This window comes from Capricornis sumatraensis, chromosome 8, assembly GCF_032405125.1.
Source record: "Capricornis sumatraensis isolate serow.1 chromosome 8, serow.2, whole genome shotgun sequence".
Lineage (NCBI taxonomy): Eukaryota > Metazoa > Chordata > Mammalia > Artiodactyla > Bovidae > Capricornis > Capricornis sumatraensis.
The window spans coordinates 96509321-96529408 of NC_091076.1; the positions used below are offsets into that span (position 1 = coordinate 96509321).

The following is a 20088-nucleotide window of genomic DNA, read 5'->3' on the forward strand; positions in this document are numbered from 1 at the left end:
CTAAGGCGGCGGCGATCAGCCGCTCCTTTGAGCCCCGGAGCCCCTGCAAAGTGGCGGCGGCAGCAGCAGCCGAGGGTAGCCTGGGTCCCGCGATTGCTCAGCGCAGGCGGCTCAGTGAGCGGAGATTCGAGCGCTGTCAGGTGACCCAGGGGCGGGGCCTCGCTGCAAGGGGGCTCGGGAAGGGAGGCGGAGCTAGAGCGTCGTGCTGAGCTAGGGCTGAGGGGCGGAGGGGGTTGCGTGCGGATGGGGAGACGGCTGAGGGAACGAGGGACAGATTGGGGAGCCATAGGGGGTGATGGTGGGACCTTCAGGGGACAGAGGTGGGGAGAGGAGACCTGCTGAGGCGATGGGAAGGAAGGGCCTCTGAGGCTGAGGGAGAGAAGAGTATCACCTGGTGTGAGGGACAAAGTAGAACAGTTCCAGAGTTGGGCGAAAGTTCCAGAAAGGGCAGTGACGGACGAGCCGGACAGTCAAGTTGCAGAGTGAGGGGTGACTGGATCGGAGCCGGCGGCCCCTCAGCAATGGTGGTGGTTCTGGAAGGGTGGCAGTCACTGTGGTGGGGGACTTTAATGCTTCTTCGCAGACCTTTTGGCTTCCGTTGGAGCACTTGTTTCCGTCTTGCGGGATGATTTTCTTGTCTACTCGTTTGCTTACTTTATCCCTGCTGCTGCTAAGTTGCTTCAGTCGCGTCCGACTCTGTGCGATCCCATAGACGGCATCCTAGAGAAGTAAACTTCGCAAGAGCAGGGCCTGTTAGAATCCTCTACAGCGCTGGGTTCTGCATGAAGCGGATTTTCACTTAATGTTTGTTATAAACAAAGGCAGCTAGTGGGGGAGGTGTTGATACAAGTTTCATGTTAGTAGCAGTAGATGCAGTGACGCGGTTGTAAGATTGTAGTTAATGGACGTGTGCCGTCAACAAAACGGAAAGAGTGAGCGAGTGAGTGAGGCGTCTTGGGGCGGTGTGAAAGGAAAGAGTGGAAGGTACTCTGTGAGGGGTTGACATCCTTAGAAGCAGCCAGTTACTGTGTGAAGGTGGTGATAATTCACCAAGCGAGAAGGTGCAACGCTGAAAGCCCAATGTCAACCTAAAGGCACGAAACAAAATTAAGCCTTGTTTTGGACTTTCGGAGTCAGAATCTGTTTGTTTTCTGCCTCAGCTCTGCTTCTTGGTTTACTGAGAAGCAATGGAATTTTGTATATTATCCCTGGACTTTGGTTTCCCGGGTGGCTCAGTGGCAAAGAACCTGCCTGGCGATGCAAGAAATGTGGGTTAGATATCTGGGTGGGCAAGAGGCCCTAGCTCACAAAAGAGTTGGACACCACAGAGTGGCTAAATAACAACACAATATTCCTGAACTTGCGAGTCAGAGATCTGAAGTTTGCTAGTATGTATTTTCTTCTGTACTTTGTGTGGGCAAATCAATCTCTGTGTGTTAGTTTCATCATGTGTAATTAATAATTAAGGGGTTAGACTGGAAAGGTTTGTTCATTCTAGCAGTGTTATGGATTCTGTGATTTCATGTAACATTACCTACCCCCAAGCCCTTAGTCATATGTGTTTCCCCCCTCCCCATTTCCATTAAAATATTTATTTAATTGACAATAGTTTACAGAAGTAAGAGCAGTTTTTCTTTAATACAGACAGGTATATTTATCTATTTATATTTCTCTTTTTACAAAGTTGAAGCATATCAAATTGTTTTCCCTAAAACTGTAGTGCAAAAAGGAATACTAGGAAACAAATAAATACTGAAATATGTTCATCATTAAGTTATAACCAAGGGCCTTCTGAATCTCAGCAAGGTATATGATTTGGAGAAAGAACATGAGATATGGAGCCAGGAGACCTGGCCTGCACTGTTTACTTGCTTTGTGTCATAGGCTTATTTCTTAGTAACTCTGAATCTCAGTTCTCCACCTTGAAAACAGGAATGATATTAATTAGTGTTTTCATTTTCTTAGCACACATACCCAGCAGTGGAATTGCTGGATTGTGTTATATTTTTATGTGGGGAACTTCATATTGTTTTCCATAGTGGCTGTACCAGTTTACAATCCCAGGAACAGTGTACTTGGGTACCCTTTTCTCCACATGCTCACCAACATTTGTTATTTGTTAACTTTGATGATAGTCATTCTGACAGGTATGAGGTGACTGGGCTATAATCACTTTTTCCACTCTCCTAAATTACTATTTTATAATAATGCCACTCTCCGCAAAACTCCAGCTCACCGCCTCATCTTCATTCTCTGTTGATTACCTTGCTTGCTTTTTCGCTAAGAAGACCAAAACAATCAGAGATGATTTCCACAAGCTCCCATTACCAGATCTACTCACCTATTCTACATGCAATTATGCTCAATTACTCTGCGTTGTCTCTTACTTTTATGAATATGTTCTTAGCTAAGGCCAAATCCTCCCTTATGTCCTAAATCCTGTTTCTTTTCTTCTACTTGAGAATATTGTTCCAGTAATTACCCCCTCCTATATGATCAGTTTTTGCTTCTCTGCTAGTTTATTTCCATCAGCATATGAATATGCCTTTATTTTTCCCCATCTTAAAACCTCATAGCCGTGCTTACCTCTCAGCTGCTACCTCATTTCTCTTTCCCTTTATAGAATAACTCCTAGACTTGTTTCATATTTCTGTCCACCATTCTCTCTTCAACTCACTCATTTCCTTTATCATAACACCCAGATGGCTCCTCTTAGGGTAGTTGGTGTCCTCTCTGTTGCAGGATCTAGTGAATCATTTAGTACTCATCTTACTTGACTTAGTAGCAACATTTGTCACAGCTGATTACTCATTCTTTTGGACTACTTTTTTCACTTGGCTTTCAGGAACCCAAGACCCACCGAATTTTCTTACTTGTAGAATCCAGAGTGATCCTTTCAGAAAGGACTTTAGGTCATGCTATTTCCCTGCTCAAAATTCTCCTACGGCTTCCTGTCTTCTCAGAGTACAGGCCAAAATTCCTGCTATACTCCAGGAGCCCTTCATGATCTGCCTCCCTTCCTTCACCACTCTGATCCCCTCTCCCTCCTTTCTTTCCCTTTTGCAGTGTTTCAGCCTCATGGGTCTTCCTACCATTTCAGAACATTCATACTCCTTCTGGCTTTGGAGCCTTTGTAGTTACTTTTTTCTCTGACTGAAATGCACTTCCCTAAGTTACGCATTGGCTCCCCACTTTTACTCCTTCAGGTGTATACTCTTTAAGTCTCCTGCTCAGTAAGGTCTTCTTTGGCTATCACGTCTACTCTTTGTATCTCTTTCCCAACACTGTATTTAATATTCCTTTCACTGTTTTACATTTTCCCCCTTAGTACTTGTCACAGATATTATGCTATATATTTTATTTATTTATTTTATTGTTTCTCTCCCTGGTTAGAATGTAAGCTCCATGAGGGCAGTTTTTGTTTTTCTGTTTTCTTCACTGCTTTATCCTTAGAGCCTGGAAGAAAGCCTTGCACATAGAAAGTGTGCAATGTATATGTGCTGAATTTATGGATGGAGGGATGGAATGGATTGGAGAAAAGGGATACAACTTTTTAAATTTTTCTTGGTTTGCCCTTGCAAGTTCACATATCTGTCATAAGATTCAAAGAGTTGAGAAACAATTGTGTTGTCACAGTTATGGGGAAGAGACTTCCTGTGCTATCTTTTCTCTTAGCTTGGAGAGTTATGTGGTATCCAGTTTGTTTATACAGCAGCTTGAGACCTGCTAACTTTTTGTTAATGTGATCAATAATTATGAAACAGTTCTTCCTTTCAAAGTTTATTTGTCAGGCTTACTCTGCTTAATTAAGTACTTTGATGACCTAAGAGTTCTTGGTATGTAAGCTCAGAAGGGACTGAATTCCTTCCTTGCTCCCTCTCTCCCTCCCTTCCTACCTCCCTCCTTCCATCCCTCCCTTCTTTCACTCTTTCTTTCCTCCTTCCTCCCCTCCCTCTCTTCTTTGCTTCTCTCCTCCCCTCCCTTCTTTCCTACCACCCTTTTTTCTTTCCTTCTTTTGCAGTGCCTTTATAGCACTGTGCTTGGTTATGTGAGAAATAATTCAAAGAATGATGAGATACCAGCCCATTCTTTAGAAGACTTTAATTGGTGTAAGAGTTATACATATGATGATTAAATAAAAATACAAGGCAAATGATTAATGCAAGTTGAATGAAAATGATAAGAATACTGAAGACAGTAAGTGCTATGCTAAGAAGTTTAAAAGTGAAGATTAAACTGGTTAGAGAAGTTTTAGAAGAGGTTACGTAGAGTGGTTTGTGGGGAGACCTATAAAACCTCTAATGTCTTCTGAGATGCATATTTTTAATATGGTTTCATTTTATTTTTAACACATTTTGAATTCCAGGAATTTTGGACATACCACATTCAACACTAATTATAATTACATATTATAGAAATATTTAAAAATACTGTCTATTAGAATATTAATACAGTTAAACTTTACAATATGAAAAAGACACTAATAATTGCAACTAACAATGTAATGTAGCTAGCAATGTAATAAACCGTGACTCAGATATGAGTATTGGTTTGGTAGCTCAGACAGTAAAGAACCTGCCTGCAATGCAAGAGACCTGGGCTCAAACCCTGGGTCGGGAAGATCCCCTGGAGAAGTGAATGGCTACCCACTCAAGTATTCTTGTTTGCAGAATTCCATGGACAGAGGAGCCTGGTGGGTTACAGTTCATGGGGTCACGAAGAGTCGGGCATGACTGAGCTACTAATGCACTTGGATCAGATATGATTAAAATATATTGTGAAAAATTTGGGAAATTTATAAAGTTGGTTATCACATTTACATAGTGTGGAACTGGATAAAACATTTTTTGTTTGCAACAGTATTGTTTTGAGAGTCAGTGTTGTGTGATGCTGAAGACCTCAGGCTGTAGGGTGCCTGAATTCAAAATCTGATACTACTATTTGTTGGCTGTGGAGTCTTGGGCAATTTGATCTAAGTTTTTATTTTCCTCATCTGTAAAACAGAGATAATGGTAATTCCTTGAAAGCTAATTGTGAGGAATAAATGAAATAATGCAGGTTGAAGTGTTTATCATAATGTTTAATAGACAGTAAATATTAAATAATGTTAGCAATTACTACTTATGTTAGTTCTACTTAACTGGGTTTGTTTGAATAAATAAATATTATTGAATTTTCTGCTTTTCATGCCATTCAAATTTGGATTTCTCTACTCCTGCTTGTACCACAAAGTTAAGGGACTGGATGATCTCCTGTGATTTATGATATATTAACTGCTTTTTCTAGCTTTTGTATATGTATCTGAGTTAGGAAATGTGTATTAGGTTTTGTGCTATAAGTGAATATTACATTAGAATAATAGCTTCAGGTAGTTTAATTACTTACATCTCCTAAACAAGGATATGATTTTTTATTTTTCTTTTTTTGGCAGGAAATCATTTTGTGCTATTGTTCATTCATACTTGTTCATCGAGTCTTCAAGGGCAGAATTTACCTCTAAACAGAAAGATGGAAACTAAAGGTCATTTATTTTGCCAGGTATTTTTAAAAACAGTCTGTAAAGATTCCTTCTTTTTCTTCCTGAAAAATTTGTTTACATTACTTCACATCTATAATCAGTAAGCAGATTCATAGCAACATAGTCACACGATCTTGCTTAAAAACTGAAGTGACTTTTGAACTGTTTTAGTGGAAATATATTGAACTCTCATCCTAGTAACCCATGTAGTGTCAAGAGATCTGTAATGTATGATAAAACTTATTTGGGCGGGGAGGGACAGACACAATTTTTCTGGAGACCGAAGGATTTAAACCTACGTGAGAGATTGTAAACAATGTAATTAATAACATGGCAGTCTAACCGAAAGCTAAAAGATAATTTAGAACATGGGGCTTTGCTGGTGGCTCAGTGGTAAAGAATCTGCCTGCTAAAGCAGGAGATGCAGATTTGACCCCTGGGTGGGGGAGATCCCCTGGAGCAGGAAATTGCAACCCATTCTTGCCTGGAAGATTCCACAGGCAGAGGAGCCTGGTGGGCTACAGTCCACGGAGTCGCAAAAGAGTCAAATATGACTTAGCCACTAAACAACAACAACAATTTAAAGGATACCAAGTGTCTCTAGTCTTCTTATCTGTGATTCAGGGGATATGCTTATCTATTGGCCAGTATCATGTCAATAAAAAACCAAATCTGGGCTTATTATTGAGAGACTTTGTTCAAAAGGATTATTGTAAGGGAGGAAAGAGACTACTGAAATAGGAGGAGGGGGGACTAACTGAAATAGGGACCACAAGATCTGCAAGCATCTCAAGGACTAGGCAAAACATTTTCTTTTTAAGTTTTATTTTATTATTTAAAATTTTTATTGTGTATTGGAGTATAGTTGATTGATGTTCTGTTAGTTTAAGGTGTACAACAAAGTGATTAAAAGAATGTTCTTTTATTGAGAGTGTGAACAAGGTAGGGTGCTAGAATCAGGTTTGATACCTGGGTGGGGAAGGGGATCCCTGGAGAAGGAAATGGCAGCCTTCTCCAGTATTCTTGCCTGGAAAATTACATGGACAGAGGAACCTGGCAGGCTGTAGTCCATGGAGTCACAAACAGTTGGACACTACTGAGTGAGCATGAAGAAGGCTAGGAAGAATTGGTTATGGGGAAATGGGATGATAGAGTAGCATGATCAGATAAAGAGATTAGAGAAAGAGGCCAGCCTGTTCTCTAGAGGGACTGCCTGCTCACTGGCTCAGGGTGGTGGTGGTGGTGTTCATTCGTTCAGTTGTATCCAACTCTTTGCGACCCCGTGGACTGCAGCATGCCAGGCTTCCCTGTCCTTCACCATCTCCTAGAGCTTGTTCAGCCTCATGTCCATTGAGTCAGTGATACCATCCAACCATCTCATTCTCTGTCGAGATGCTTCAGGGTGAGGGTAGGCCAAAGTTCAGGGGCTTGGAGGAAGGAGAGAAGCTTAACCAAACCTTGCTTATTAAGTGTTTTGTCCTGATAAATTGGTGGGGATGAGACAGTTCAGCTATTCATTTGTGAGGCAAAGAAAGGAAATTTTGAAGATGTTTGGCCTTGTCATAGGTAAATGGGGGGTAAATGAGAGGTATGTAGTAAGTCTTATCTAAATCATTTGAGGAATGGTGGTTCTTTGCAGCCAGCTGTTATCCAGAACACAAAGGAGTGAGGAAATTCTTTTAAATTTCACTGTTTTTTCAGAAACACAAGGCTCAGGTGAAATTTAACATTGTCACTTGAGTCTTAATCTTTTAAATTTATTATCTTAGTGGATCTGGTGTCACCATATAATATAGGTACATATTACATGTACCTATACAGTAATCCAAAATATAATTTCAGAACTATTTGCTAATTACTGAAGGCTGGATATGTCTAGACCTTTAGGCTCAGACGGTAAAGAATCTGCCTGTAATGTGGGAGACATTCATTACATTCAGTCTTTGGGTAGGGAAGATCCCCTGGAGAAGGAAATGGCAACCCACTCCAATATTCTTGCCTGGAGAATTCCATGGACAGAGGATCCTGGTGGGCTACAGTACAGTCCATGTGGTCGAAAAGAGTCGGACACAACTGAGCGACTAACACTTTACTTTGGCTAATTACTGAGACATATATGTTGTTGATGGTTCCCTTATAAACTGATTTTGAAGATAAATTCTTAAATATTAAAAATTAACAATATCAAAATATCATACCAGTTTATTTCCTTAAGCTATCTAGTTTGTATTTTACAGATGGTTCACCTTTAACAGTAAAGTTTTAGAGATTCTTTTCTTCCTCTGTTACAGTTTCTACTCGCTATCTCTTTCTGTTCATCTGAACTTTGATAACAGATTTTTGTTCCCCTCCGTCTTAAAATTTTTTTTTAATTAATTAATTTCTGGCTATGCTGGGTCTTCATTGCTGCATGAGGGCTTCCCCTGGTTGTGGCAAGCAGGGGCTACTCTCTAGTTGTGGTGTGCAGGTTTCTCGTTACGGTGCTTCTGGTGTGGAGCATGGGCTCTAGGCGCTCAGGCTCAGTGGTTGTAGCACATGAGCTCTAGAGTGTGGAGGCTTCAGTAGTTGTGGCACACAGGTTTAGTTGCCCTGTGGCATATGGTATCTTCCCAGACCAGGGATTGAAGCCATGTCCCCTACACTGGCAGGCAGAACCCATGTCCCTGCACTGAACCACCAGGGAAGTGCTAGAATTGATTCTTGATGTTGTACATTCTATGGGATTGGACAAATGTGTGATGACATGTAGCCACTATTAAAATGTTATATAGAATATTAATAGTTTCACTGCCCTAAAATCCTCTGTGCTTTGCCTATTAATCTCTTCTCACCCCACCTACTCCCACTAGCAACCACCGATCTTTTCATTATCCCCAAAGTTTTGCCTTTTCCAGAACGTCATATAGTTGGAATCATACAGTATGTAGCTTTTACAGATTGGCTGCTTTCACTTAGAAGTAAACATTTAAGATTCTCCCATGTCTTTTCATGGCTTGCTAGCTCATTTCTTTTTAACACTGATGGCACCCCATTCCAGTACTCTTGCCTGGAAAACCCCATGGATGGAGGAGCCTGGTAGGCTGCAGACCATGGGGTCGCTAAGAGTTGGACACGACTGAGCAACTTTACTTTGACTTTTCACTTTCATGCATTGGAGAAGGAAATGGCAACCCACTCTAGTATTCTTGCCTAGAGAATCCCAGGGATGGGGGAGCCTGGTGGGCTGCCGTCTATGGGGTCTCACAGAGTCGGACATGACTGAAGTGACTTAGCAGCAGTATTCCGTGATCTGAATGTACCACAGTTTATCTATCCTGTTTATTTTTTTTTTATTACAAGTTTTGGCTATTATGAACAAAACTATAAATGTCTATGTTCAGGTTTTTGTGTGGATATACGTTTTCAACTCCTCAGGGTAAATATGGAAAAGTACAATTGCTGAAGTCTATGGTAAGAGTATGTTTACTTTTATAAGACACTGTCAAATTGTCTTTCAAAATATCTATGCCATTTTACATTCCCACCAGCAATGAATGGGAGTTCCTCTTGCTTCACATTCTTGTCATCACTTGGTATTGTCTATGTTTTTGATTTTGGCCATTCTAATAGATGTGCAGTGGTATCTTGACATTTCAATTTGTGATTCCCTAATGATGTGATGTTGAACATCTTTTCATGTGCCTGTTTGCCATCTGTATATCTTCTTTGGTGAGGTGTCTGTTAAGATCTTTTGCCTATTTTTTAATTAGGTTGTTCTTTTTCTTGTTGAGCTTTAAGAGTTCTTTGTATAGTTTTGAATATACAAAATAAACATACTATGAATACAGTCGCTTATCAGAAATGTCTTTTGCAAATATTTTCTCCCAGCCTATGGGTTGTCCTTCCATCCTCTTGACAGTGTCTTTTGCAAAGCAGAAGTTTTAGTTAATGAAGTTAAGTTTAATGGTGCCATAAGAACTAGATTCAGTGAGTGTTAGATATATTCATGAATGCTGCACATTTGTAGCTGCATAGTGCACTAAGAAAAGTTGGAGTCATTTAGAATATATGCCTAATCCAAATTAATGCATTAAGTAGCTCTTTTCAACAAAATTCTTTTTGGTAGCACCATTTTGGAGAGAGTATTGATCTAGAGTGAATGATTTGACTCAGAATGTCATATTTAATTTATGTATGCAGAGAGAACATGGGTGACAGTGTCTTTTGATTGCTCTCCAGGGGGAAGAAAATACTGATTCATCAGATGATGACTGTAATTCTTCTGTAGCTGACTTATTATCAAGAGATATTGACAGCAAAAAGTACATAAAGTTTTCTATAACAACAGAGAAGAGAATTTCACCTGAAATTAGGGGTTTGAGTCCAGAACACACAAAAAAGTAAGTTGAACTGTGAACTTACTTAATTGAATTATACTTTTGCCAGTTTAAGAAAACCGAAAATGTAACTCATGTGTTCTCATAATGTACTAAATATAGAGGATCATGCATATTGCTGAGCATTCTTTTAGGAGCATGGTTTTCATTCCTAATTAACTTCTCATATTTTTCTCACTTCTCTCACAGCCATGTGGAGGCCTATAAGCTATCATAGTTTTCCAGTAATGAGGCCATTATCCATATATCTGTCTGTTTTTTTTTTTTGACAAAATTATAATTTATTTAAATATACGGTGTGATTTAATGTATGTATTCATTGTGAAATGACTACCCCCATTGAATTAGTTAACACATTCATCACCTCACATATTTACATCATCATCATCATCATCATCATTATTATTTTGGTGAGAACAGAAGTTCTGATCTCAGCAAATTTTAGTTCTGCAGTACAGGATTACTAACTAGTCACCTTGTGACTTAAAAAAAAAATAATGTATAAGTGACATAGCATTTGTCTTTCTCTGTTTGACTTATTTCACTTTGCATAATGCCATCAAGGTCCATCCATGTTATTTCCTTCTTTCTCATGGCTAAATAGTATTCCATTGTTTATATTTACCACATCTTTATTTGGAGAAGGAAATGGCAGTCCACTCCAGTACTCTTGCCTGGAGAATTTCAAGGACAGAGGAGCCTGGCGGGCTACAGTCCATGGGATCTCAAAGAGTCGTACATGACTGTGTAACTAACTTTCACTCTCACTTTTCTTTAACTATTAATCTGTTGACAGACACTTATATAGTTTTCATATCTTAGCTACTGTGGATAATACTGCAGTGAACATGAGAATCCATATATCTCTGAGATCTTGTTTTCATTTCTTTTGGATATATACCCAGAAATAGAACTGCTGGATCATTTTATGGTTCTGTGTTTAATTTTTAAAAACTTTTATTTATTATTTATTTCTGGCTGTACTGGGTCTTTGTTGGTGCATGGGCTTTTCTCTAGTTGTAGTGTGTAGGTTTCTATTTAGAATGGCTTTCTTGTTGTGGAACATGCATTCTAGAGTGTGTGGGCTTCAGTAGTTGCAGCACGTGGGCTCAGTGGTTGTGGTTCCCTGGCTCTAGAGCAAAGGCTTAATAGTTGTGGCACATGAACTTAGTTGCTCTGTGGCATGTGGGATCTTCCTGACCCAGGGATTGAACCCCTGTCTCCAGCATTGGCAGGCAGATTCTTTACCACTGAGCCACCAGGGAAGCCCTGTGTTTAAATTTTTTTAAGGAACCTCTCCATACTGTTTTCTATAGTGACTGTACCAACTAATATTCCCACCAACAGTGTACAAGGTTCTCATTTATCTACATCCTTGCCAACTCTAGTTATCTCCTGTCTTTGTAATGATGACCATTCTAACAGGTGTGAGGTGATACCTCACAGTGATTTTGATGTTAGTTTCCCTGATGATGAGTGATGTTGAGCACCTTTTCATGTATTTGTTGGTCATTGGTATGTCTTCTTTGGATAAATGTCTATTCAAGTCTTTGCTCATTTTTAATTGGGTCATTTCTTCATTTGCTTTTGGGTTATATGAGTTGCTTATGTATTTTGAACATTAACTCATCAGATATATGGTTTGCAAATATTTTCTCTCATTCCCTAGGTTACCTTTTCATTTTGCCAATATTTTCCTTTGCTGAGGAGAAACTTTTTAGTTTGATACAGTCCCACTTGTTTATTTTACTTTTATTTTTGGTATCAATTGAAAAATCATTGCTAAGACTGATGTCAAAGACATTTGTTTTCTTCTAGGAGTTACACAGTTTCTTTACCAAGATTGTTTTAGCTTTTTGAAGTCTTCTGTAGTTACATACAGATTTTAGGATTGTTTGTTTTATTTCTGTGAAAAGTGGCATTGGAATTTGGATGAGAATTGCTTCGAATTCATAGTTGACTTTAGATAGTAATGACATTTTAACAATATTAGTACTTCCAAACCATGAACACAGAATATCTTGCCATTATTTGTAATCTTCTTCAATGTCTTTCATCAGTGTTTGTAGTTTTCAGTGTACAGATCTTTCACCTCCTTGGTTAAATTTATTCCTAAGTGTTTTATTCCTTTTGATTATGTAAATAGGGTTGTTTTCTTAAGTTCTCTTTCTGATACTTCATTGTTAGTGGATAGAAGTGCAGTTGATTTTGTATATTAATTTTATATTTTGCAACTTTATTGAATTTGTGTGTTAGTTATAGCAGTTTTTTTTTTTGGTGGAGTCTTTAAGGTTTTTCTGTGTATAAAATCATGCTGTCTGAAAACACAATTTAACTTCCTATTCTGATTTGAATATCTTTCTTTTTTTTCTTGCCTAATTGCTCTGGCTAGGACTTCCAGTTAAATAAAAGCGGTGAGACAGGTCACCCTTGTCTTGTTTCTGATCTTAGAGCAAAAGCTTTCAACTTTTCACTTTCAACATCACAGTATGATGTTAGCTCTGGGCTTGTCATATATGGCTTTATTATGTTGAGCTACGTTCCTTCTAAACCTATTTTGTTGAGCGTTTTTTATCATAAATAAATATTGAGTTTTGTCAAATTTCTCCATCCATTGAGATGATCATGTAATTATTATCCTTCATTTTATTAATGTGGTTGTGTTAGGAAAAGCCTAAGTTCTCCTGCTTATCTCCTTTACTTTCATGCTACCACACTAACACTTCTGACACCAGATGTGTGGATTTCCCCCCACACCAAGAAATTCTGTGATACCAGCTGGGTATCCTACAATTTAACTAAATTCTGTTGCTATCTAGCTGCAGATAGTGCCAGATCCCACAGGTTAAGGGTTCAGAGCCATGAGACTGCCCCACCCCCATTTCATCTTACAGTCTCAAGTGGTAGGTCCTCAGGTTACTTCTGTCTGACTTGGCTATAAATCAGAGGTCCCTATGACCCCTCCTCAGGTTTGATTAATTTCTAGAAGAGCTCAGAAAGCTCAGGGAAACACTTAACTTACATTTACCAGTTTATTAAAAAAACGTGATAGAAGATACAGATGAATAGCCAGATAAAGAGATACATTGGGAGAGGTCTGGGAGGGTCTCAGATGAAGGAGCTCTGTCCTCATGGAGTTGGAGTGTATCATCTTCCCAGTATGGGGATATGTTCAAGAACCTATAAAGCTCTCCAGAGAGGGTAGATGACTGTAAATGGAGTTAATAATTGGTCATGCCTACATGGGGTGAGGCCTCTAAAAAACTCCCAATAGTATGGAGTTCAGAGATCTTTCAGGTTGGTGAACACATCCACATACCAGGAAGGGTAATGCACCCTAACTCCATGGGAACTTAATTTCCTGCAACTATGATCCTTCAAGACCTTATCTTATATATCTCTTCATCTGGCTATTCATCTGTATCATTTTTCATGTCCTTTAATAAACTGGTAAGCATATGTAACTGTTCTGAGTTCTTGAGTCCCTCAAGCAAAATAATGAAACCTAAGGTATGGCTTGTGAGAACCTCTGATTTATAGCCAGTTGGTCAGAAGCCCAGGTGAAAGATGGGCCTGCAGTTGATATCTGAGGTAGGGTGGGGAAGTCTTGTGGAATTGAGCCTTTACCCTGTGGAATCTGAAAGTATTTCCAGGAAGAGTTGACTCATTGGAAAAGACTCTGATGCTGGGAGGGATTGGGGGCAGAAGGAGAAGGGGACGACCGAGGATGAGATGGCTGGATGGCATCACGGACTCGATCGATGTGAGTCTGAGTGAGCTCCGGGAGTTGGTGATGGACAGGGAGGCCTGGCGTGCTGCAATTCATGGGGTCGCAAAGAGTTGGACACGACTGAGCAACTGAACTGAACTGAACTGAGTGTCAGGATTGAGTTAACTTATAGGACACCATCTGGTGTCACAGAGAATTGCTTAGTGGGGTCAAACCCCACACACATTTGGGGTCAGATGTGAGTGTAATGGTAGTGTGACACTAAAGGAGAAAAAGAAGGAAGATTGATTTTTCCCTACATAGTTGTGTATCACATTTATTGATTTTCCTATCTTGAACCATCCTTGTGTCCTGGGAATAAATCCCATTGATCATGGTAACTCATCTTTTTAATGTACAGTTGAACATGGTTTACAGATACTTTGTTGAGAGTTTTTGCATCTGTGTTCATCAGGAATATTAGCCTGATATTCTTTTCTTGTAGTGTCCTTGTCTGGCTTTGATACTGGTAACGCATGCTCCATTGCTTCAGTCGTGTCCTACTCTTTGCAACCCTATGAACTGTAGCCTGCCAGGCTCCTCTGTCCATGGGATTTTCCAAGCAGGAAAACTGGAGTGGGTTGTCATGCCTTTCTCCAGGGAATCTTCCCTGACCTCGGGATCAAATACACGTCTCCAGCTTCTCCTGCATTGCAGATGGATTGTTTACTGCTGAGCCACTGGGGAAGCCCATTGGTAATGCTGTCTTCATAAAATGAGTTTGAAAGTATTCCCTCCTCTTCAGTTTTTGGAAAGAGTTTGAGAAGAATTGGCATTAATTCTTCTTTAAATCTTTAGTAGAATGCACGAGGAAGGCTAACTGATTCTGGACTTTGTTGAAAGGTTTTTGATTACTGATTTAATATCTTTACTAATAATTGGTCTGTTCAGATTTTGTACTTCTTCATAATTCAATCTTGGTAGGCTGTATTATTTTAGGAATTTATCTATTTCTTCTAGATATCTAATTTATTGATATATAATTGTTCATAGTAGTTTCTTATGATCTTTACTATTTCTCTGTTATCAGTTGTAATACCTCCTTTTTCATTTCTTATTTCACTTATTTGAGTTTATCTCTCAGCACCCCCTACCCCATTTTGTTTTTGATGTCACAGTTTACATCTTTTTATATTATATATCTATAAGCAAATTGTTGTGGTTATAGTTATTATTAATACTTTGGTCTTTTAACATTTATACTAAAATTGTATGTGATTTACCTCCACCATTACAATAGTGGTACACCATTATACACCTTGGATTTCCCAGGTGGCTCAGTGGTAAAGAATCCATTTGCCAGTGTAGGAGATGAGAAGACCTGGGTTCAGTCCTTGGGTTGGGAAGATTCCCTGGAGGAGGAAGTGGCAACCCACTCCAGTATTCTTGCCTGGAGCATCCCATGGACCGAGGAGTCTGGTGGGCTACAGTCCATAGGATTGCAAAGAGTCAGATGTGAATGAGTAACTGAAAGAAGTCAGAAAGTGAAGTCACTCAGTCGTGTCTGACTGTGACCCCGTGGAGTGTAGCCCACCAGGCTCCTCCGCCCATGGGATTTTCCAGGCAAGAGTACTGGAGTGGGTTGCCATTTCCTTCCCCAGGGAATCTGCCCAACCCAGGGATCGAACCCAGGTCTCCTGCACTGTAGGCAAATACTTTACCGTTTGAGCCACCAGGGAAGATGAGTGACTGAGTACATTACAATATTAGAGTATTCTGAATTTGACTATATATATATATATATTTACCTTTACCAGTAAAATTTGTATTTTCATATGTTTTCATGGTACTAATTAGCATACTTTCTTATTAGCTTGCAGAACTCCCTTCAACATTTCTTATAAGGTCAGTCTAGTGGTGATGAACTCCTTCAGCTTCGGTTTGCCTATAAAATTCTTTCTCTCTCCTTCAGTTCTGAATACAGCTTTATGGGGTAGAGTATTCTTGTTTTTTTTCTTTTTTTCTTTCTTTTCTTTTTTTTTTCTTTTTGAATATATCATCTCTCTGCCTCCTGGCCTGCAAGATTCTTGCTGACAAATTTGCTGATAATTAGGTGGGAGTTCCCACTATTCCACTGAGTTAGAGAAAAAAGATGAGACAATTATTTCTAGACCACCACAATAAGGGGCTTCCCTGGTGCTGCTAGTGGTAAAGAATCTACCTGCCAATACAGGAGACCTAAGAGATGCAGGTTCAGTCTCTGGGTTAGGATGGTCCCCTGGAGGAGGGCATGGCAACCCACTCCAGTATTTTTTCCTGGAGAATCCCATGGACAGAAAAGCCTGGTGGGTTACAGTCCATAGGGTTGCAAAGAGTCAGATGTGACTGAGGCGATCTAGCATGTGTGCACAGCACACCACAATAAAGCTTGTTACCTAGGAAGAAATGGAACATAGTAGGAGTGTTTCTTTCCTTTCTTTCATTAGTATTGTTTAAAATGGTTAATACCTGGGGAGACACAATGCACCTAAGGAATGCAATATGAAAGAAATGTTTTTAGTTATTTGTTATTTATATCAAATCATTCCTATTCCCTAAAATATTTGAATTATCTTGTAATTGAAAGAACACAGTTATACTTTTAAAAATGATAAAACATAAAAGGTGATGTAATGAGGTAAAAGTCATAATTATTCTAGAAATATGAAAATCAGTTTCAGTAAGGATATATGGAAGGGGATGGGGGATATAAAGCAGCAGTATGCTGTAGGTTGTGATTAATTCATGTGTCATGAAATCAACTTAAGAGGTAGCTACTAGTAGTTTTCTAAAAAGAAATTAGACTAGAATTGAAGACATTATAGTGCTTTTCATATAATAAGGATAAGTATTCTTTTGTGAAATTGTTTCATTTCTCTCTTTCTTTGTATATGGGTGTTACATCTCAATAGAAAATGTATTTTATACCCTGGGACACAGTCAAAGTCAAGTCACTGCCTTGTGAGGGGAGGACTGTCAAGGGGACTGACCACAGGGCATCTTCAGTGGGGATAAGAGCAAGGTAATAGGGCTCTCAGGGTAGAAGTTTAGGGATTGGATTTAAAGGGGTATAATGTCAAAAGGGGGCTTCCCACATGGTGCAGTGTAAAGAATCTGCCTGCCAATGCAGGAGATTCAGGAGACATCAGTTTGATCCCGGGGTCTGGAAAATCTTTTGGAGGAGGAAATGGCAACCCACTTCAGTATTCTTGCATGGAAAATTGCTTGAACAGAGGAGCCTGTGGGCTGTAGTTCATGGTTCACAAAGAGTCAGACACAATTGGGCGACTGAGCTTGTTCTCGATGTCAAAAGATCAAGGTACCTACTAAGAAAGGGGAGTAGGCTGCATGATAAAAATTTCCCTTATTTCACTGTTTTGCTTAGTGCTAAATTTATCTGAAGATGTTGTAGACTCAATCCAGTCATTTTTCTATGTATCACCTAAGCAGCCCTTGCATACCAGATTACTCTAAAAGAAAGGAATCATTTCTGCTAATGAGTTTTTAGTTTTACATACAAGGAAGAATAAGGTGTTACTTCTAAAGTACTAAATTACAGCTCAGTTGATATGAGTTCTGGGTAGAAACAAGCCAATGAGGTATTGCCATAATGGTTCTCAATTTATTCTCTGTGTTAGAATCTAGTATCTTAAAAAAAAAACAAATCCTAGTATCTTTAAAAAATTCCAAATATCAGCTCAGTCTCCAAAATAATTAAATCACAATTTTGGGGGATTGGACGCAGGCATCAGAATTTTTTGAAGCTCTCAGGTGATTCCATTGTGCAGACAAGTTTGGGATCTAGTTTATCTCAGAATCATTCTTGGTCTACAAGATCCCAGAGCACAAAATAAATTTAGGATTGTCCTTGAAATTGAGATCTTCTTTGGATTACTTAAAGCAAAGAATGAAATTTCCAAAAGCTCTTCTATTTCAAATTCATTTCAGTGTTATTTTATTGATCTCACTATTATATAGTTTATGGAGTATTTATTTGTGTTACAAAAGTTCTTGACAGTTCAATAAGAAGAGGAGGAAAAGAGGCATAAACATAGAAAACCAAGAAATAAGAAAGCAGAGTAATTGCTAAAAAGTAGTTCAGAATCTAGCTTGGACTTTAAAGTACCATTTCTTATTGAAAGGAACCATTTCTTTGGAGAAATGTGTGATAGCAGGTCTGGGAAGGGAAGTGTACAGATGAGCTTGGAGCATCTTGTCTTCCAGAAATGAGGAAACTAAGACTGCTACCAGAGATGAATCAAGAGCCCACTTGAAAAGTCTCTCACCGCTTCCCAACACACATTAGAAAATTAAAGCACCATAAGAATAAAATTTCAGGGAATTAAAGTGAATTTAATATATTTAAATTAGTGTGTTCACAATGATATAAAAATCATTTTGTCATTGTTGAAGATTCAGTTCAGTTCAGTTCAGTCACTCAGTCGTGTCCAACTCTTTGCGACTCCATGGACTGCAGCACGCCAGGCCTCCCTGTCCATCACCAACTGCCGGAGCTTACCCAAACTCATGTCCATTGAGTCGGTGATGCCATCCAACCATCTCATCCTCTGTTGTCCCCTTCTCCTCCTGCCCTCAACCTTTCCCAGCATCAGGGTCTTTTCCAATGAGTCAGTTTTTCTCATCAGGTGGCCAAGGTATTGGAGTTTCATCTTCAGCATCAGTCCTTCCAATGAACACTCAGGACTGATCTTGTTTAGGTTGGATCTCCTTGCAGCCCAAGGGACTCTCAAGAGTCTTCTCCACAGTTCAAAAGCATCAGTTCTTCGGCGCTCAGCTTTCTTTATAGTCCAACTCTCACATTCATACATGACTACTGGAAAAACTATAACCTTGACTGGATGGACCTTTGTTGGCAAAGTAATGTCTCTGCTTTTTAATGTTGAAGGTTACAGGTCAGCAAAGTCACTGTTATGGAAAGTGATAAATAAGGGGATGAATGATCTTGCCTTTCTGAACTGTACCAAAGGGTAAGCAAATAGTACATGAGAGAAAGTTTCTGTTTATGGAAATATTTTAGCTAATGAGTGAAGAAGGAATGATACTAGATTTAGAATGTAACCATTTTGCAGTCCCTGATGATTTACTGCAGATAGTTATTAATAAGTAGCTGCTAATATCACAAATAGAGAGTCACTTGGACATTATATGCTTCCTGATGGGAAAATACCATCACCTATATAACCCCTTCCAACTACCCTCTAAAAAAGTAGAGTGTTAATCACATCAAGTCTTTAAACTCCTACAATCTTGGCAATAAAATCAGCAAAATCTAGACTGTGAAAAATCTATAAGACAACTGGCAGTAATGATGATAATGGTAATAAAAGACATGGGGGAAGAACCTATAGGTGGAAAAAGATCTAAAAGACATGTCAGCCAACTGTAATGTGGGGACCTTATTGAATCCCGAAGTGAAGTGTTAAAAAATTTTGACACTTATGAGATAATTGGATATTTGAATACAGGTTCAGGTGTATTTGATGATATTAAGACATTATTGGGGATTTTTGGCTTCATAACTGTGTTTTAAATACATTTTTAAATGTATTTAGCTAAAATATTTCCATAAACAGAAACTTTCTCTCATGTACTATTTGCTTACCCTTTGGTACAGTTCAGAAAGGCAAGATCATTCATTGCTTTCCCCTTATTTATCACTTTATCAACACCTTAGACTACGTGGTGTTGCAGAAACTGCCACCTCTTTCCCTCTCTTCTTTACTTATATTCAGACTTGCATTGTGGCCTGTCTGCTCTCCTAGATTTCTTTCTTGTGTTCCCTACACAGGCATTTCTCCTAATAAAATCCTGCTTGCATTATTAACTCTTTCTTGGTGTCTATTTCTTGGATTATTTGGACTAACACATGGAGTGACTTTAGACAATTACTTCATCTTTGAATCTGTTACTTCATATGTAAAACAGAATTAATAATACCTGTTACATGGATGCTATAAGAATGATTAACTATGATCATGCTTGAAAAGCTCTTAACCCCATGCCTACAAATATGATGCTTAAAAAATGCCACTTTTATTCCCTCTCCCATCTTCTTTTTTCCTTTGAAAAGTTCCTGGCAATGGGTTTAAATCACATTCGCCTATGCCATGTGACCTGTAGCATTTGGGAACAAATGAAGTTTTAATGTAATAAAATTGTCTTAATTATAAATTAAATTAATTATAATTATTAATTATAAACTTAATTATAAAATTGTTTTAATTATAGTCCTTCCTTCTTCTCATTAACTGCTCCTCAATTAGGGGGAAGTCTTACTTTCCATACTCTCTGAAATCATTGATCTGTTTAATAATGTGAGTTGAAAGGGAAAAATAGCTTTGAGGGGAAATCTTATTAAGCTTTGTGTGCTAGCTTTATTACTTTCTTCAATTAAAAAAAATACGTTTTTATAAGAAAAAACACCT

At 38.9% G+C, this 20088-nt stretch overlaps 1 protein-coding gene across 1 annotated transcript in view; it reads left to right on the top strand.

Annotated features, from left to right (window-relative positions):
• Positions 1 to 5508: 5508 nt before the first annotated feature.
• Positions 5509 to 20088, top strand: part of EFCAB13 (EF-hand calcium binding domain 13) — a 145243-nt gene continuing 130663 nt past the window's right edge. The window contains exons 1-2 of the mRNA XM_068977491.1: positions 5509 to 5538; positions 9737 to 9897. Of these exons, the coding sequence (XP_068833592.1) occupies positions 5509 to 5538; positions 9737 to 9897 (191 nt within the window). The remainder of the gene's footprint in view (positions 5539 to 9736; positions 9898 to 20088) is intronic.